Source organism: Phocoena phocoena, chromosome 17 (genome assembly GCF_963924675.1).
Source record: "Phocoena phocoena chromosome 17, mPhoPho1.1, whole genome shotgun sequence".
NCBI classification, from domain to species: Eukaryota; Metazoa; Chordata; class Mammalia; order Artiodactyla; family Phocoenidae; genus Phocoena; species Phocoena phocoena.
In genome coordinates, this window is record NC_089235.1 from 28,607,837 (window position 1) to 28,624,767 (window position 16,931).

General features: G+C 38.0%; 1 protein-coding gene across 1 annotated transcript; it reads left to right on the forward strand.

The window, feature by feature from the left end:
* Positions 1 to 500: 500 nt before the first annotated feature.
* Positions 501 to 11,908, forward strand: LOC136136884 (solute carrier family 7 member 12-like). Its single transcript, XM_065895136.1, has 4 exons — positions 501 to 1,291; positions 5,701 to 5,832; positions 8,492 to 8,853; positions 11,621 to 11,908. Exons 1-4 carry the CDS (start codon positions 625 to 627, stop codon positions 11,906 to 11,908), a joined length of 1,449 nt encoding a protein of 482 aa, XP_065751208.1. The 5' UTR covers positions 501 to 624.
* The last annotated feature ends 5,023 nt before the right edge of the window (positions 11,909 to 16,931 follow it).

The window sequence follows — 16,931 nt, forward strand, 5'->3', positions numbered from 1 at the left end:
AGCTCTAATTCCAGAACTACAAGTAATACAATAAATAATCCAGACAGCCATCTACTGCATGCTTAGGAACATCCTTGGATCAGGAATCAGTAAATAGAAACCCCAGCAACCTCATCTATTTCCAATAGCAGTAAGTTCAATTCAGGCTAAAATTTTCCTCAAGAGTACCTGTGGTTGAGACATAATTCACATACCATATGACTCCCCCATTTAGAGATGGGTTTTGTATATTACAACTTTTTAAGACTTGTGGCAAAATACATATAACACTAAATTTGTCACTTTGACCATTTTTAAGCGTACAATTCAGTGGCATTAGTCATATTCACAATGTTGTGCAGCCATCACCGGGCATATTTGAATTTTTAAATAATTAACATGAGAAACATTTTAACTCTGGCCTTAAAAGAGTCCACAAAATCTTAGAACAATTTACAAGTTAATCATTTTCAAAACCAAGTTAACGGCAGTAATAAAATGCTTATGTAAGGACAATGGTTAAATCAAGAAAGCACTTTGCAGAAGAATCATGGGGTGAATGTATAAGAGTTAGCAATCCACATGAAATTGTAAAATTATTTTTCAGGATTTAAAAAAAAAAAAAAACAGGAAAAAGGCAAAAGCATGCAACTCCTGAGGGCAATAGGATTCTTCCGTGGAAACATTTTAATATTTAGTGCCACAATAGGGGCAGGAATCTTTGTGTCTCCTAAAGGGGTATTAAAATATTCCTCACTGAATGTAGCTGTCTCCCTGAGTATTTGGGCTGCTTGTGCTGTGCTGACTTTGATCTCCGCTCTCAGTCACGCAGAACTGGGGACAACATTCCCTAGAAGTGGAGCACAGTATTATTTCCTCAAAAGATCTCTTGGATCCTCTGTTGCTTTCCTCAGTCTTTGGATCAAACTTTTTACTCATCCCTTAAGACTAGCTACTGAAACCTTGTTACTATCTACCTATACAATTCAGCCTTTCTATGCCGGGTGCCCAGCTCCAGAGCTACCAAAGAAGTGTCTAGCTTTGGCTATTCTGTGGTCTTTGGGACTTCTAAATACTCGAGGGGTGCAAAAAGTGGCTTTGTTTCAAACTATCAGTACTGTGACAAAGATGACTGTCCTCTGCTTCATTTCCATCACTGGGATTGTGCTGTTAGGGATTGGGAAAAAAGAGAACGTGGCCAGGTTTGAGAACGCTTTCGACGCTGAACTTCCTAACGTCTCACAGATTGCAGAAGCCTTCCTACAAGGATTGTTTGCATATTCTGGCACGTCAATCCTGAACAGCATAGCAGGTAAATCTTTTTCTGAAATAGTTTTGTCGCAGCATAAAGTTTTGTCTACAAGTCTGTGGAGAAAGATATATCTGATTTGTTTATTTGTGGGGAATTGAATTAAATCTGTTCTGCATGCTCTACATGTATGTAGTTTAATCATCATTAAGACTTGGTAGATACTTATCTATATAATATACACAGAATTTAGTGTTTTTCAGGTCACTCCCCTATCACAAACTTGGGAATTTTATAAAGTTTTCAAGAGAAAATTAAGACCACTCTCAGATTTTACCGTACTTTATTCTAACAATTTTTCAAGACATTTTGAGTTAAATATCAATTATATAAGAAATATATTAACATAATCCATTTGTAAAAAATTAAAACTATCACAGATTTTATATATCCCCTACCACATTGGTAAAATTTCACATCCTAATTTTGATTCCACAATATGTCTTAGAGAAATTTCCATATTAGTTCTTAGACATCTAACACATTCTTTTAACTGCTGCGTAATATTCCTTAGAATGACTTTACCGCACTTTCACATTAGAGGTATTTAAAATGTTTCCCATTTTTTACAATTTCAAGGACTGGTGTAATATCCATGCCTCCCTGCTTATATACACTGTTGTTTCTGCAGGGCAATGCTGCCCCCTCTGATGTCATGGTACCAAATGAATTTGGTAATAGTTGCATAGCTCTCTACAGTAAACAAAAGAAATAAATAGAAAACAATTCACTATATTTCTTTTACATTTTAAACTTATAGGAATATTAAAATTTAAGGAATATATTAAATATTGAAGTTATATAAAACTTCCAAACAAAATCTTTGCAAAAATTTTAATAAGAAACCGGAGTTTGTTCCTCTAAATATAATGTTGCTATAGATTTTATGTTTGAAATGTCCTTAATACTTTATCAAAACTTTTAGTGATGATTTCTTCAAATTCTAAATTCTTGAATTATTGAATTTTTTTATGTTCCCCAGTCAATGAGACACTTTGCTCACTCATGTAGATTACTAAAAATTTAACAGTTGATATATTTTTAAGTACTTTAGCATTTTCCTTTTTTAATTGACAAATGTAACATTGAAATTTCTTGCAATAAAATTAACAAATTTTTAAATATCAAGCCTTTTCAAATAAGACTTTAATTTACCTAGCACAAATTAATTATGCCAACAGTCACCTTGCTGCTAGTTTGGCCATTAAAAGGCACATGAGTCATAAGTGAAAATATTGGATATATATGGAGGCAGGGTTTCACAGGTCACTGCTTTTGGAACTGCATCCTCCGAGGGTCACCTAGTCAGTGGGCAGTGGTGGGTTCTGCAAAAATAAATACCCAGATGTTGGTGCACCCCTTGGCTAAAGTAAAGCATCACACTAGAGCAAGCCCAGGTGTTCTTGATAGTGATGATTACCTAAAGACACAGCGCAGTGCAGCTTTAGACCCAATTCTGTCTGAAGCACTCATCTCATTCTCCCCCTACTCCTTGGTTTGATTTGTTATCAAACAAGTTAAACCTTGAATTAAGGACAAGAATCCCATAACGGGAACTGACAGAGAAGTGTAACTTCAGATCAATATGGTTGTGTTTGAAATGTCTAGTGAAATTTTCTGGATCTGCAGACTATTAGAGCAGAAGGTCGAATGCGATGAGTACAGTAACACGGCCAGAACTTGTGGCTAATTGAATGGGGCTGGCTATCAGAACCAGCACTTCATTAACTTACCAAATTTAGAGATCTGGCTTCTTCCATCTCAAAATGGGTGATCCTCGCTAGAAAGAACTCTCTCCCTCAAGTTTGGTTCTCCGAGTTCCTGAGCTGTCATATTCCTAACTAATTGTAAACAGAATAGATAGCTTGTGTCTAGATTCTTACCACCAGCCACATATGGCTAGTGAGCATCTAAAATGTAGTTAGTCAAAGTGAGGTGCTCCATAGGTGTAAAATACACACCAGAAATCAAAATCTTGAATGAGCAAAACAATGCCCAATAGCTCATTAATACTTTTTTTATAAATGTTACATACTGCAATGATAACATTTTGGATATCTGGGGATAAATATATATATTACTAATTCCATTTCATTGGTTTTTCTTTTATGTAGCTACTAGAAAATTTTAAATTACATAAATGGCTCACAGCATATTTTTATTAGACAGTACTGCTAGAATAGGAAAAATACAAAATGTTCCCAGCTAGAGTCATTAGGCTTTTGTACCTTTTATCAGTTCATAAATGACTGTGGGCTGCTTCTGAGGGGAGAATGTAAACTTCTAGATTTTTCTAAGCAAGGCAGCTTCCTCCCCTCCCTGCCAAATCACCCAAGGACTAAGGGCAATTCTCAGGAGAAGGGTTCAGCTATAGGGAACTAGCAGTCATTATTCACAGAAGCTGGAGGAGAGGAGAACCTGCCGGTCAAGTTGTAAAGTCATTTACCCACACAGGGGATCAGGGTCACTATCTCAGGTGATTGAAGCTGTTGGGTGGACCATCCCAGCTCACACAGTTACTTACACTTCCCAGATTCAAGATAAGACATGTGATCTGAGCACTTGATGCTTCAAGTCACATATGCACAGGCTGGTTCTGTCACACTGTTGCTATAGTAATAGCGGACCCCAAGACCTCACAATTCAGCTGACATTGATTTTATATCAATATCACCTGATTTCTTTCCAATCGGAATTTGGATGGACAGACTCTCTTCTACATGGCTTACGACAAATTTCCTTCACTGCTTGAGTAGATTCAAACAATCTCTTGACTGCCTGATGGACTCTAAATTGTTTTCCTCTTATTATTTTATTCATAACCCATAAGACCCTGAATTCTATTCACACCTTTCTTACTTATGATGACCCAGTAGTCATTTTAATACAGTAAATTTGCCTAGGTAGGAAAAGTTTGCTTGGGAGAGTAAGGATGAGAAAGGTACTTCCTCAGAGGTCAATTTGCTTGAGGGAAAGAGATGAGAGAACCGTTACTTCTGAAAAAAGGAAGAAATTACATATCTCAGATGGGATGAAGAGACATGCTACATACCAAACAGTCTTTTTTTTAAACAACTGTACATTTTTTATTTGTACAAATCTGTGGGCTGGCAATCTTTGTTGTTAACTGCAAAATCTGTTTCCCAAAGTCCATTAAGGGTCACAGCCAGGTTAGAACTCCAGACCATTTAGGTCCAGGCCTATGCTCTTAACCACTCCCCTGAATTTCGTTTTTAAGAAAAACAGTATGATGTTTAGGAATTTTGAGATAATATGTCAATTTTAGGAATCCACTGTTGATGCAGTGTCTCCTCCCCTGAGGTAAGGCCCTTACAATTGACAGAAACTGACCCAAACATTGTTAGGTGCCTTGAGCTCATCCTTGCTTTTGGTTTAAAAACTTTATTATGTATTGGAGCTCAAAATTTTTCCCAACTGAGGACGTCTATCCAAGAGGGTGGGAGTAAGTGTCAAAAAGAACTCTGCACCTTCTGTCCAGGAAATCCATCACCTCAAGGTCCAAGAGATCTAGCTACATGAAGGCTGGAGAGTGCAGTGGTTACTGTCTGGTGTCAGACAAAACTTGTTTAAAATCCTGCCCTCACCACGTATTTGCTGTGTGACCTTGGGCAAGTCTCTTAACCTCTCTGAGTCCCTGCAGTTTCCTCTGTATTTGAAATGTAGACAAAGCACAGTATGTCCTTGTTGCTGTCATGGGTATTCAATACTACACTTTGGAAGCCTCTGTGACAAAGCAAGACATAGATGTGCTCACAAAAGGCTGCCATGGCATGGGGGAGGGGTGCATCTGTTTTCTTTTTGCACCAACTGATCCCATTGCATAGAAGACTGCCCACTGAGTTCTTCACATAGTTCCCTCCCTCACTTCCTTTAGGTCTTCCCTCAAATGTCATTTCTCAGCTAACTTATTTAATGCAAATTTCCTCCCGCCCCCCACTCTGCTCTCATCCCTGTTTCATTTCTTTCTCTTTTTTTATTGAGGTATAGTTGATTTACAACATTATATAGGTTTCATGTGTACAACATAGTGATTCACAGGTTTTAAAGGTTATAGTCTATTTATAGTTATCATAAAATATTGGCTATATACTATGCACTGTACAATATACCCTTGTAGCTTATCATTTTATACATAGTAGCTTGTATTAAATAGTCTTTTCCATCACTGTAAATCCATAATCATGAAATAGTTGGAAAATTTGGATTTTTAGTATAAGATGGTGAGAAATCCGAGCTTTCAGGCAAAACTTGCAAAGGAGTAGAATCAGTCAAGCAGATGAGGAAACAACAGACACATGAATAATAATTTCTCATCCTTTTCATTACAAAGAAGTCTTCAAAAGTCTCATAATAATATGACCTTTTCTGATGAGTTTATTTGTGTTTTTTAGGAGAGATAAAAAATCCTGGTGAAAATATTCCCAAATCTCTGATTACTGTCCTTCCCATGGTGGCTGTGATTTACTTACTGGCTAATGTATCCTACCTGGCAGTTTTGACTCCCAGGGAAATCATCTCTGCAGGTATGAATGTGTCTAGACAAAGAGGAAATAGTCACTACTACCTCCTCTGAATAAACAGGGACTCTTACATACTGCTATTTTTTCGATACACCCATAAGAGTGTAAATGTGATGTGGTCCTGCTTTGGTTTTCACAAGAAAGGAAAAATAATCATCTAAGCAATCTATTTAAAAATGAGCACATGCTAAAGACTAAGGTCGAAGGGTAGAAGAATGTGAAGAAGCAAGAACTGAAAAGAGAATGAGGAAGAGGAAGAAGAGGAGGAAGAGAGACATGGAGGAGAAAGAGGAAAGAGAAGAGGAGAAACAGGAGCAAGCAAGGCAAGAAGGCAAAGAAGAAACACTTTGTTAGAAGATGTTCCACCCTTTAAGGTGCACCCAGGTACCTGTCCTCAAAATAGTTGTTTGGAACAAGCAGTACCACCTTCATTATCTTCATTTTTCAGATGAGGAAACTGTAGCGAGGAAAGTTAAATAATGAACAGCATTGATAAGATTCAAAAATAGGTCTCAGTCATGCTCTTCTAATGATAAAAGATTGCTTCTTGATCAGGTTATTGCTAGTAATGGATTGTAAATGTGGACATCAATTTGCGAGATCTGACCTTCAAAAATATATTCTTCTCAATTCCATCAAGCATGGTGCTCAAAGTTACACAGCTAGTAATTGAAAAAGACAGACTCAAATCCAGGTTGTTTGACTCCAAGACCTGTGTTCTCAACCACCATACTAAAATGTCTCAACACAAGCAAACCAAATCAAAGCATAACCACCACTAATAGGGCCTATTAGCAAAGCAAGCAATAGTATGAATATTTATTAATATATATTAGATGATGAATTTTATTAATACATATAATCATATAACATATACATGACTAAATGGAGATACAACAAAAAGTTAATAGTAAATGGCACCATCTGAATGATAATATTGCAAGATATCTTTTATTTCCTTTTTTATACTGTTCATATTTTCCACAATTAGCATGTTGTACTTATGATCAGAAAAAAAAATTTTAATACCAAATAATTATATTTCCACAGAATCAAGTGACGAATTTTTATGACACCACTGGGTCTTTTTTAAAAAATGTTAAATTATGTTCACTTTACTTTAAAAAGACAGAGTAGAATTTGAAATATATTAGAAAAATTCTACAAAATTTTAATTTTTAAAAAATAATTACTCCTGAAAGAAGAGAAGTTTGGTTATCTAGAAAATTCATTTATTGAGAACAACTAACTCTTCAAATATTCTGGATAGAGGTCAAATAATACATCAACAGAAACATAGACTCCAAAACTATTGTATATACAAATAGGCACAGGGGTCTATGAACACACATAGGGTGTGTGGTTTTGGAGGGGCTGACTGTGTCACTCCAGTAACTAGAATTCCCCTGTAATGGATGTGTTTTCAAGGCCAGAGGTCACAAAGAGGATCAGTCTAGTGAGTCACACCACTGAACTGGAGTTCTGCTCTATCATCTGCATTCAAAGCCTTTACAAAACTAAGAAGCTTTGAAGTTCATTTTTTAAAAAATCGATATTTTACATGGTCCCAAAAGTCAAAAGGTGCATTTATACATCTTCTCTGAGACTAGTATAAAAATGTTATGTTGATTCTAAAAGAAAAAGAGGAATATACATTTTTAAAAGTAAAAAGAAACACACTGCTTCCCACAGTTTGGTCTCACAGGAATACAGTAACACACTAAAGGAGATTTTTTTAACTATGAAAATGAGAGGGAGAACTATAATTTGCCTTTCACCCTACATCCAAACCAGGCAGCAAGTTCTGTAAAGACCCACGTCACTAACATCTCTCTTTGGGTGTTCCCTCCTCTTCTTTCCCCCACTCAGTGCCCAGGCCCTTATTTTTCTTGCTTCATTTACAGCAATAACCTCCTAATGTATACGCTCACCTCTAACTTCCTCCTTCCAATCCAGCCTCCACTCAGTCTCTAGAGATGACTCTATAAAACACAAATCTAATCCTGTCATCTCCCTGCTTAAATATTCCACCATCTTGTTTTCTTGCATCTCCTCCCAGTCTCACTCTCACAGCTGCTGCAACCACCACACCATCACTCCATCATCACCTTCCTTCAGACCAACTATGAGCTCCTAACCTGACCATGGCAGGTTCTCCAAGATCTGACTCAAGCCTAACTTTCTATCCTCATCTCCTGCCTTCCCTTGCACACACACACACACTCACCACACATCAGACTTTCTAAACAATTTACTGTGTTTCCAGAATAAATACTATCTCTCTGCCTCCCTCGCAATGCCATCTCACCAGCCCCCACCTGATTTAGATGCCTTTCTCATGCTTAATGTCCCACTTATAAGATTTATTCTAAGTTTAATACACTTTGAGTCCTGAAAAGTGCCTCCTAAATCCCATGCACAAGCTAGTCTTAGAAAGTTTGAAATGTAGTGGCAAATCACCCCTTCCAATGCATTCTACTGACCAACACAGACCACAAGGCCAGACCGTATTGAAGAATAAGTAAAGAGACTCCCTTTCTTGGAAGGAGCTGCAAAAGCATATTACAAAGGGTATGGTTGCAGAGAAAGTGAAGAATTATTGCCGTAGTTTCAATCAAGCAAAGGGACTGACTTTTTTGAAATTTTTCTAAAATTTTCATAGATGCTGTTGCTGTCACCTGGACGGACAAAATAATCCCTTCCATGCAATGGGTCATTTCTTTTGGAATTTCAACTTCAATATTTAGCAGCATGTGTTGTACAGTGCTTTCGGCATCAAGGATGATCTACACAGCAAGCCAAGAAGGACAACTGCCTTTGATCTTCTCGATGCTCAATAACCACTCGTGTCCAACCATGGCTGTCAGCCAGATAATCATCTTAACTTCAGTTGTTATTATAACCTCAGATTTGATCAATTTAATAAAATATTCAGGATTAGCAATATGGTTTTTAAGAGGGTTACATATGATAGGTTTACTTAAACTAAGGTACCAGGAACCCAATCTACCTAGACCTTACAAGGTAAATCAAAATTAAAATGTTAATATTAAACTTCTATTCTCTGTCTAGGAATATAATTTCTTATTCTATATGGGATGCTTCTAACCAGTCATGAGTCAAATTTATGAAACATCTGAACCAGACCTCCATTTCCCAGCTTACTGATGTGTAATCGACTGTATGGGCTGCATTTGGTCTGATTTTTCTAGAGTAAAATGTCAAAACTGATTCTCCTCAAGGAAGACAGATGTTATCCTTATTGTCATCTTTCAGGAGCTAGGTAATAACACTTCTGAGGGGAGGGCTTTTTGTCCAGCTCAAAAGCATCTCCTCAGTCCATGAACAGATGAGGGTGATGTGGCATACTTTTCTTGTGTATGGCCTTGATAGGGTCTTTATTTTATACAATAAGATGTTAATCTAAGCCTCAGTTTAGGTGATTACAAAAATTTTGAACCTGAACTTAACTAGCAAGATAGAATCACTATCCTCTATGTAATGTCAGCAGGGCTACTGTAGGTTCCTAGAGTGTCTTTGTGCAAAATATAATAAAGCACCCCTCCCTCTAGGCAGTCCCAGCCCCGTGCCCAGGCACAGAGCCTGGTGAGCTAGATATCAGCCCCCTTTTTCCCCCTCAGATGGGTATGCTTGTATGAGTGTCAACTGCCTAAGCAACCATATGCAAAAGAAATAAAATCAGACTCTCATTTGAAAAGACCGTTCTGACAATAGTGTAGAAAGTGAATTAGAAGGAGGGGTGAGCAGTTTCAGGTCAAACAGCTGGTATAGATTTTCTTAGCTTTACCCCCTTTTAACTCAGGAGAATCCTAAATCTCAGAGATTAAGTAAATTACCCTAGATAAAAGGATCAGGGCTGGGATTTAAACCACACATTCTGATTTCAGAGACCAAATTTTTGTTATATTTACTGAAAAGATAGTGATGAATTTTTTATTCTATAAAAGATCCTCTGAGGAAATTTTCTCTGATCTTAGCATCAGGAATACTTGGGCCTCTTCTAAACAACTGATTTGCTTATGCCTTTTGGTGGCCTGCTTTCAGAATCTATATGGGGCTTTGTGGCATGCATTTTGTGAGCCAAATTTATTGTTTATCCATGTTTCTTTATTTCCCTCATTTCTTTTTATAATTTTCATTTATTTTGCCTTGGTATAAAATAAGCCATACCTTGCTATAATGTAAATCCTATAAGTTTCCAAACAGTCTTTGTTTTATTCTTTAATCATGTTATAAATATAATCCGGTGGCCCATATAATTAAGATACTTCCTGGTTGTAGAGATTGTATGGAAAATAAAATGATAGTCCCATATTTCATGCCAGCGACCATAAAACCACTTGAGTGTGCTTGTTAAAAATCTGAATTCCCAGTCTCGCCCCTGGAGGTTCTAATTTAGTAGGTCTTAGATGGGTCTTAGGAATCGGTATATTTATCAATTATCTTGGGGATTCTTATGCAGAGAGGTCGATTGACCATATTTTAAGAAACACTAGCTTAGACAGTTTTGACTTTCTTCCCCCCCCCCAAAAAATGGATCCCTCTTGGCCATGTCCCAAGTTGAAAAAAGAAAACAATAATATCTTGAATTTCAGTCATCCATTTATTCAACAAATATGCAGTGACTATCTGCTATGTTTCAGGCACTCTGCTAGGCAGTTCAGAGAAATAAAGATGAATCTTTCCATCAAGAATCTTCTTAGCCTCATAGAAGAGTAAGAAATGTATACAAATCACTGTTATAAAGTTAATTAAGAAATGCCATTTGTTGAGCACATTTTACTGAAGTACACTGTATGCAATTCTTACAAAGATTTTAGGAGACCAGCATTAGATAAAAAACTCATTGCAAATGAGTCTAAGAGGACCCTTTTTCTTTCGACACTCAGACTTTATATTTAAACTGTAATAACACAGAGCACACACATATTTCAGGAATATTTGATTAAAAACCTCTGAACATAATTATCCATTAGTACCCGCCGACCCACCATGTCCTTCCTTCAGTTGTGGTAGGGGTGCAGGGCCCTGAGGGTCTCACTGAGCCGTGTTTGGGGTCCCTGTGGAACAGGCACTTGGGGAACCACCTTCTGGTTGTTCTCTGCAAATAGGTCTGAAGATCAGATTAATTAGGTAGACCAAAGTTATACTGCTAGTCAGTGTCACAAGCTCCCTGGAGAAGAACCTTCTTTATTTGTCCTAAATACCTCTGTATCCTTAACATAGCACATGCCACTAAGCAATTCAGTGAATATTTCTTGAAAGAATGAGCAATTAAAATAACAGAGATTGCATTTCTAACCAGACTTTTCTGATTCCAGTATTTCTGTTGTTTCTATTACTTGATGGTGCTGCCCTAAGAAAGACTGACACATGCTCCCTTAAAGAAGCATTATAAACAAATATTTCAGTTATGATGTTACTGGATTTTCAAATTCCCAAAACTAAGAATGCTTCAATGATTAATACTAGAATGACATAGTTAATTTTTGATGATGTTTAAATGTATTTTTTCTATGCCTGAAAATGAAGCACTAATTTTAGTAAATAAATGACAATATCTGATGAATTGAGTAGGCATTCATGAAAACTATAGAATGAATAAAATACAGTTCCACTTTTTTACAATCATTCAGTCTGCCATTGATTTACTTTCTGTAATGTAATAGTTTGGAAACATCTGTTCCATAAGAAAGAGAATGTTCTTATGTTGTTTATAGAAACCTAAGGACAACGTCATCACTAATCTTAATCTTTTTTTAACTTTCAGGTGCCTTTGCCATTTATATTTGGATGCATAGCTATATCTTTGTTTCTGATTTTGACGCCATTGATTCAGGCTCCTAAAATAGAGCATGTCTATGGGCTTATCTTTATGTTCAGTGGACTCCTGTGTTACTGGATTCATGTTCACCTTAATCAACATTCTGTCTGTTTTGTCAAAATCACTTGTTATTTACAATTACTGTTTAATGTTTCACCACCTGAAGACCATGATGAAGGTACTTCAACAGGAAAAAATGACCTTAAAGAAATCTTTGTAAATAAGAAACTTTAAAATGTAAAATGTTTAATGAATGAATACATTCTTAAAGGTAAACTTTGCTTTAAAATATATAAACACAAAGCCTCTACCTCCTGCCCAACCTCCAGCTACACATATCAAATCCACCACCCTAGCTACATATTCAAGCTCTTTACAATTCACATTATTCTCTTGGTAACTGAAGCCTTAGTTCCATAGTGCCCAACATGTTTCTCACCACTTTCTTCTTGGTCAAAAATTTTAAATGCGTGCACACACACACACACACACACACAAACACAAAGTTTAAAAGGCATAATATGCCTTAGTCACTTAATTACTGCCTACTTCCATGTGTAAAAATTATTATAATGTTGTAAACAAGAAACTAATATAATGTATGTCAATTATATACCAATAAAATAAACAAACAAGTAAATAAAAAAACAAAAAGTCATTGCCAGGAAGATAAATTCATAGGTGCCTAGTGTATAGCAGATACTTAATATTTGTTGAATGAATGAATATAGTTGCATCAGCAAAAATAAAGAAAATATTGTAAATCTGTAATTGATATTAATAAATACTATGCATTACTTTCTACTCACTGGTCTAAACTCTTCACATTGATACCAATTAAAATAACATATTTTACTTTCAGGTCTCTGTATTTAGCCTTTATAAAGTGTGATACGCTAAATCATGGTCCTCAAAAATACGTCTAGGTCAATTAAGTTCATATCTAGTAAGAGAAGTTTATCAAAATGTTTCCCAAATTTTGTGGAACCCTAAAATCAATACATTAACTGGCATTAAAAAGGGAATATAAAGACACTAAAGTTTCTAAAATCCAGTAATAATAATAATGATTTTATTTTGTTCCTGTAAAAATAAAAATAAACAAGGCATTATTTAAAAAAAAAAGAAGGGAGAGAATGTCATGAAAACTTTTTTAAAGACTTTGAAATCGAGGTGGGGAACTTATTGGATGTCCTGTCTAGTATACCTTTCTTAGTTACTTGTGCTTTTTAATGTCTTTAAGCCATGTTACAACTCTAAGTTGTAGAATACTCATAATAATGCAAATGATTTTTGACAATAGAAATATAAGTGAATTTTGTCTAGTGGATGCAGTGATTACCATGGATACTGACCACTTTTACTTCTACTTGTAAATTTGTTTCGACATTCTTGACTGCCTATGTGTGCACATTGTTTGAATTCTCTTTTAAACTGGTTATAATATCTCACTGGTTCCCTCATTAAATAGTGAGTTAAATATTTTTTAAAATATATATGTATGTATAAGCTTATATATATTTTTATATTTAACTCATTTCATAGATATAGATATTGATATAGATAGATATAGATCTCCAGGCCCTAATCCCTGGAACCTCTGAATCTTACTTTATATGGAAAAAGAGTTTTTACAGATGTGATTAAGGATCTTGAGATGAGGAGCATTTTACTGGATTATCTATGCAGGCCCTAAATGTAATCACAGATGTATTTATAAAAGAGAGATAGAGGGAGATTAGATACAGACAAAAGAGAAGGCAGGGGGAGGCCTTCAAGATGGCGGGGGAGTAAGATGTGGAGATCACCTTCCTCCCCACAAATACATCAGAAATACATCTACACGTGGAACAATTCCTACAGAACACCTACTGAACGCTGGCAGAAGACCTCAGACTTCCCAAAAGGCAAGAAACTCCCCACATACCTGGGTACGGCAAAAGAAAAAACAGAGACAAAAGAATAGGGACAGTACCTGCACCTCTGGTAGGGAGCTATGAAGGAGGAAAAGTTTCCACACACTCAGAATCCCCTTCACTGGCGTAGACGGGAGTGGGAGGGGGTGGGCGGGGGAGGGAAGCTTCGGAGCCACGGAGGAGACCTCAGCAACAGGGGTGCGGAGAGCAAAGCGGCGGGATTCCCGCACAGAAGATCGGTGCCAACCAGCACTCACCAGCCCGAGAGGCTTGTCTGCTCACCCGCTGGGGCGGGCGGGGACTGGGAGCTGAGGCTCGGGCTTCGGAGGTCGGATCCCAGGGCGAGAACTGGGGTTGGCTGCGTGAACACAGCCTGAAGGGGGCTAGTGCGCCACAGCTAGCTGGGAGGGCGTCTGGGAAAAAGTCTGGAACTGCTGAAGAGGCAAGAGACCATTGTTTCAGGGTGTGCAAGGAGAGGGGATTCCTTCCCCATGTGCCCACAGAAGGCAGAGTGCCACCTAAACGAGCTCTAGATATGGGTGCGAGCTGCGGCTATCAGCTTGGAACCAGAGATGGGCGTGAAATGTTAATGCTGCTGCTGTAGCCACCAAGAATCCTGTGTACAAGCACAGGTCACCCTCCACACCACCCCCGGGCCCACCCGGAGCCTGTGCAGCCCGCCACTGCCAGGGACCCATGATCCAGGGACAACTTCCCTGGGAGAACACATTGCTCCCCACAAGCTGTTGCAACATCGTGTTGGCCTCTGCCACCGCAGGATCCCCCTGCATTCCAATTTTAACTATGTACCCCTCCCTCCCCCCAAACCTGAGTTAGCCAGAGCCCCTAATCAGCCGCTGCTTTAACCCCATCCTGTCTGGGTGGGGAACAGACGTCTGAGGATGACCTACATGCAGAGGTGGGGCCAAAACCAAAGCTGAACCCCAGGAGCTGTGCAAACAAAGAAGAGAAAGGGAAATTTCTCCATGCAGCCTCAGGAGCAGGGGATTAAATCCCCACAATCAACTTGGTGTACCCTGCATCTGTGGAATACCTGAATAGACAACGAATCATCCCAAAATTGAGGTGGTGGACTTTGGGAGCAACTGTAGACTTGGGATTTGCTGCCTGCCAATGACTTGTTTCTGATTTTTATGTTTATCTTAGTATAGTTTTTAGCACTTATTATCATTGGTGGATTTGTTTACTGCTTTTGTTGCTCTCTTCTTTTTTTAATTATTATTACTTTTTTTTTTTTTTTTTTTTTTTTTTGCGGTACGCCGGCCTCTCACTGTTGTGGCCTCTCCCGTTGCGGAGCACAGGCTCCAGACACACAGGCTCAGCGGCCATGGCTCATGGACCCAGCCGCTCCGCAGCATGTGGGATCCTCCTGGACTGGGGCATGAACCCGTGTCCCCTGCATTTGCAGGCAGACTCTCAACCACTGCGCCACCAGGGAAGCCCTTTATTTTAATAATTTATTTTTTTCTTTTAATAATTTTTTAAAATTTCTTTTTCCTTCTTTTTTCCTCTGTTTTCTTCTGAGCTCTGTGGCTAACAGGGTTTTGGTGTTCCAGCTGGGTGTCAGGCCTGAGCCTCTGAGGTGGGAGAGCTGAGATCAGGACATTGGACCACCAGGGACCTCCCAGCCCCATGTAATATCAATTGGTGAGAGCTCTCCCAGAGATCTCTATCTCAACGCTAAGACCCAGCTCCACCCAACAGCCAGCAAGCTCCAGTGTGGGACACCCCATGCTAAACAACTAGCAAGATAGGAGCACAACACCACCCATTAGCAGAGGCTTTCTAAAATCATACTAAGTTCACAAACACCCCAAAACAGACCACCAGACGTGGTCCTGCCCACCAGAAAGACAAGATCCAGACCCAACCACCAGAACACAGGCACCAGTCTTGTGTTCCAACAGCCACTGAACCAACCTTACCCACGGGAGGCAGACACACAAAAAATGAGAATTACAAACCTGCAGCCTGCGAAAAGGGGACCCCAAACACAGCAGGTTAAACAAAATGAGAAGACAGAGAAACACACAGCAGATGAAGGAGCAAGGTAAAAACCCACCAGACCAAACAAATGAAGAGGAAATAGGCAGTCTACCTGCAAAACAATTCAGAGCAATGCGAGTACAGATGATCCAAAATCTTGGAAATAGAATGGAGAAAATACAAGAAACGTTTAACAAGGACCTAGAAGAACTAGAGAGCATACAATGATGAGCAACACAATAAATGAAATTAAAAATTCTCTAGATAGAATCAATAGCAGAATAACTGAGGCAGAAGAGTAGATAAGTGACCTGGAAGATAAAATAGTGGAAATAACTACCACAGAGCAGTAAAAAGAATGAAAAGAATTGAGGACATTCTCAGAGACCTCTGGGACCACATTAAATGCACCAACATTCGAATTATAGGGGTCCCAGAAGAAGAAGAGAAAAAGAAACATACTGAGAAAATATTTGAAGAGATTAAAGTTGAAAACTTCCCTAATATGGGGAAGGAAATAGTTAATCAAGTCCAGGAAGCACAGAGAGTCCCATAGAGGATAAATCCAAGGAGAAACAGGCCAAGACACATATTAATCAAACTATCAAATATTAAATACAAAGAAAAAATATTAAAGCAACAAGGGAAAAACAACAAATAACACACAAGGGAATCCCCATAAGGTTAACAGCTGATCTTTCAGCAGAAGCACTGCAAGATGGAATGTTCTATATATGTCTAGATATGTTAGGTCCATTTGGTCAAAAGTATAGTTCAAGTCCAACATTTCCCTATTGATTTTCTGTCTGGATGATCTATCCATTGTTGAAAGTGGGATATTGAAGTGCCCTACTATTATTATCTTGTTATCTATTTCTCCCTTCAAATCTGCTAGTATTTGCTTAATACAGTCAGATGCTCTGATGTTGGGTGCACATATTTATAATTGTTATAACCTCTTGATAAACTGACACCTTCATTGTTATATACTGACCTTATTTGTCTCTTGTTACAGTTTTAAGTTGAAGTCTATTTTGTATGATATGAGTATAGCTACTCCTACTTTCTTTTGGTTTCCATTTGCATGGAATATCTTATTCTATCTCTTTACTTTCAGTCTACGTGTGTTCTTAAAGCCATGGTGAGTCTCTTTTAGGCAGAAGACAGTTGGGTCTTGAATTTTTTTTATCCATTCAGCCCCTCTATGCCTTTTGATCGGAGGATTTAATCCATCTACATTTAAAGCAATTATGACAGGTAAGGATTATCTGGCTGTTTTGTAGTTCCCTTGTTCCTTTCTTTCTCTTATGCCGTCTTTGTTATGATTTTCCATA

Excerpts from the sequence above, each read along its gene's own strand:
- LOC136136884 (XM_065895136.1), top strand. The coding sequence starts at position 625 with ATGCAACTCCTGAGGGCAATAGGATTCTTCCGTGGAAACATTTTAATA. Across the intron at positions 1,292-5,700 it reads AATCCTGAACAGCATAGCAG|GAGAGATAAAAAATCCTGGT; the intron begins GTAAATCTTTTT and ends TGTGTTTTTTAG. Across the intron at positions 5,833-8,491 it reads CAGGGAAATCATCTCTGCAG|ATGCTGTTGCTGTCACCTGG; the intron begins GTATGAATGTGT and ends AAATTTTCATAG.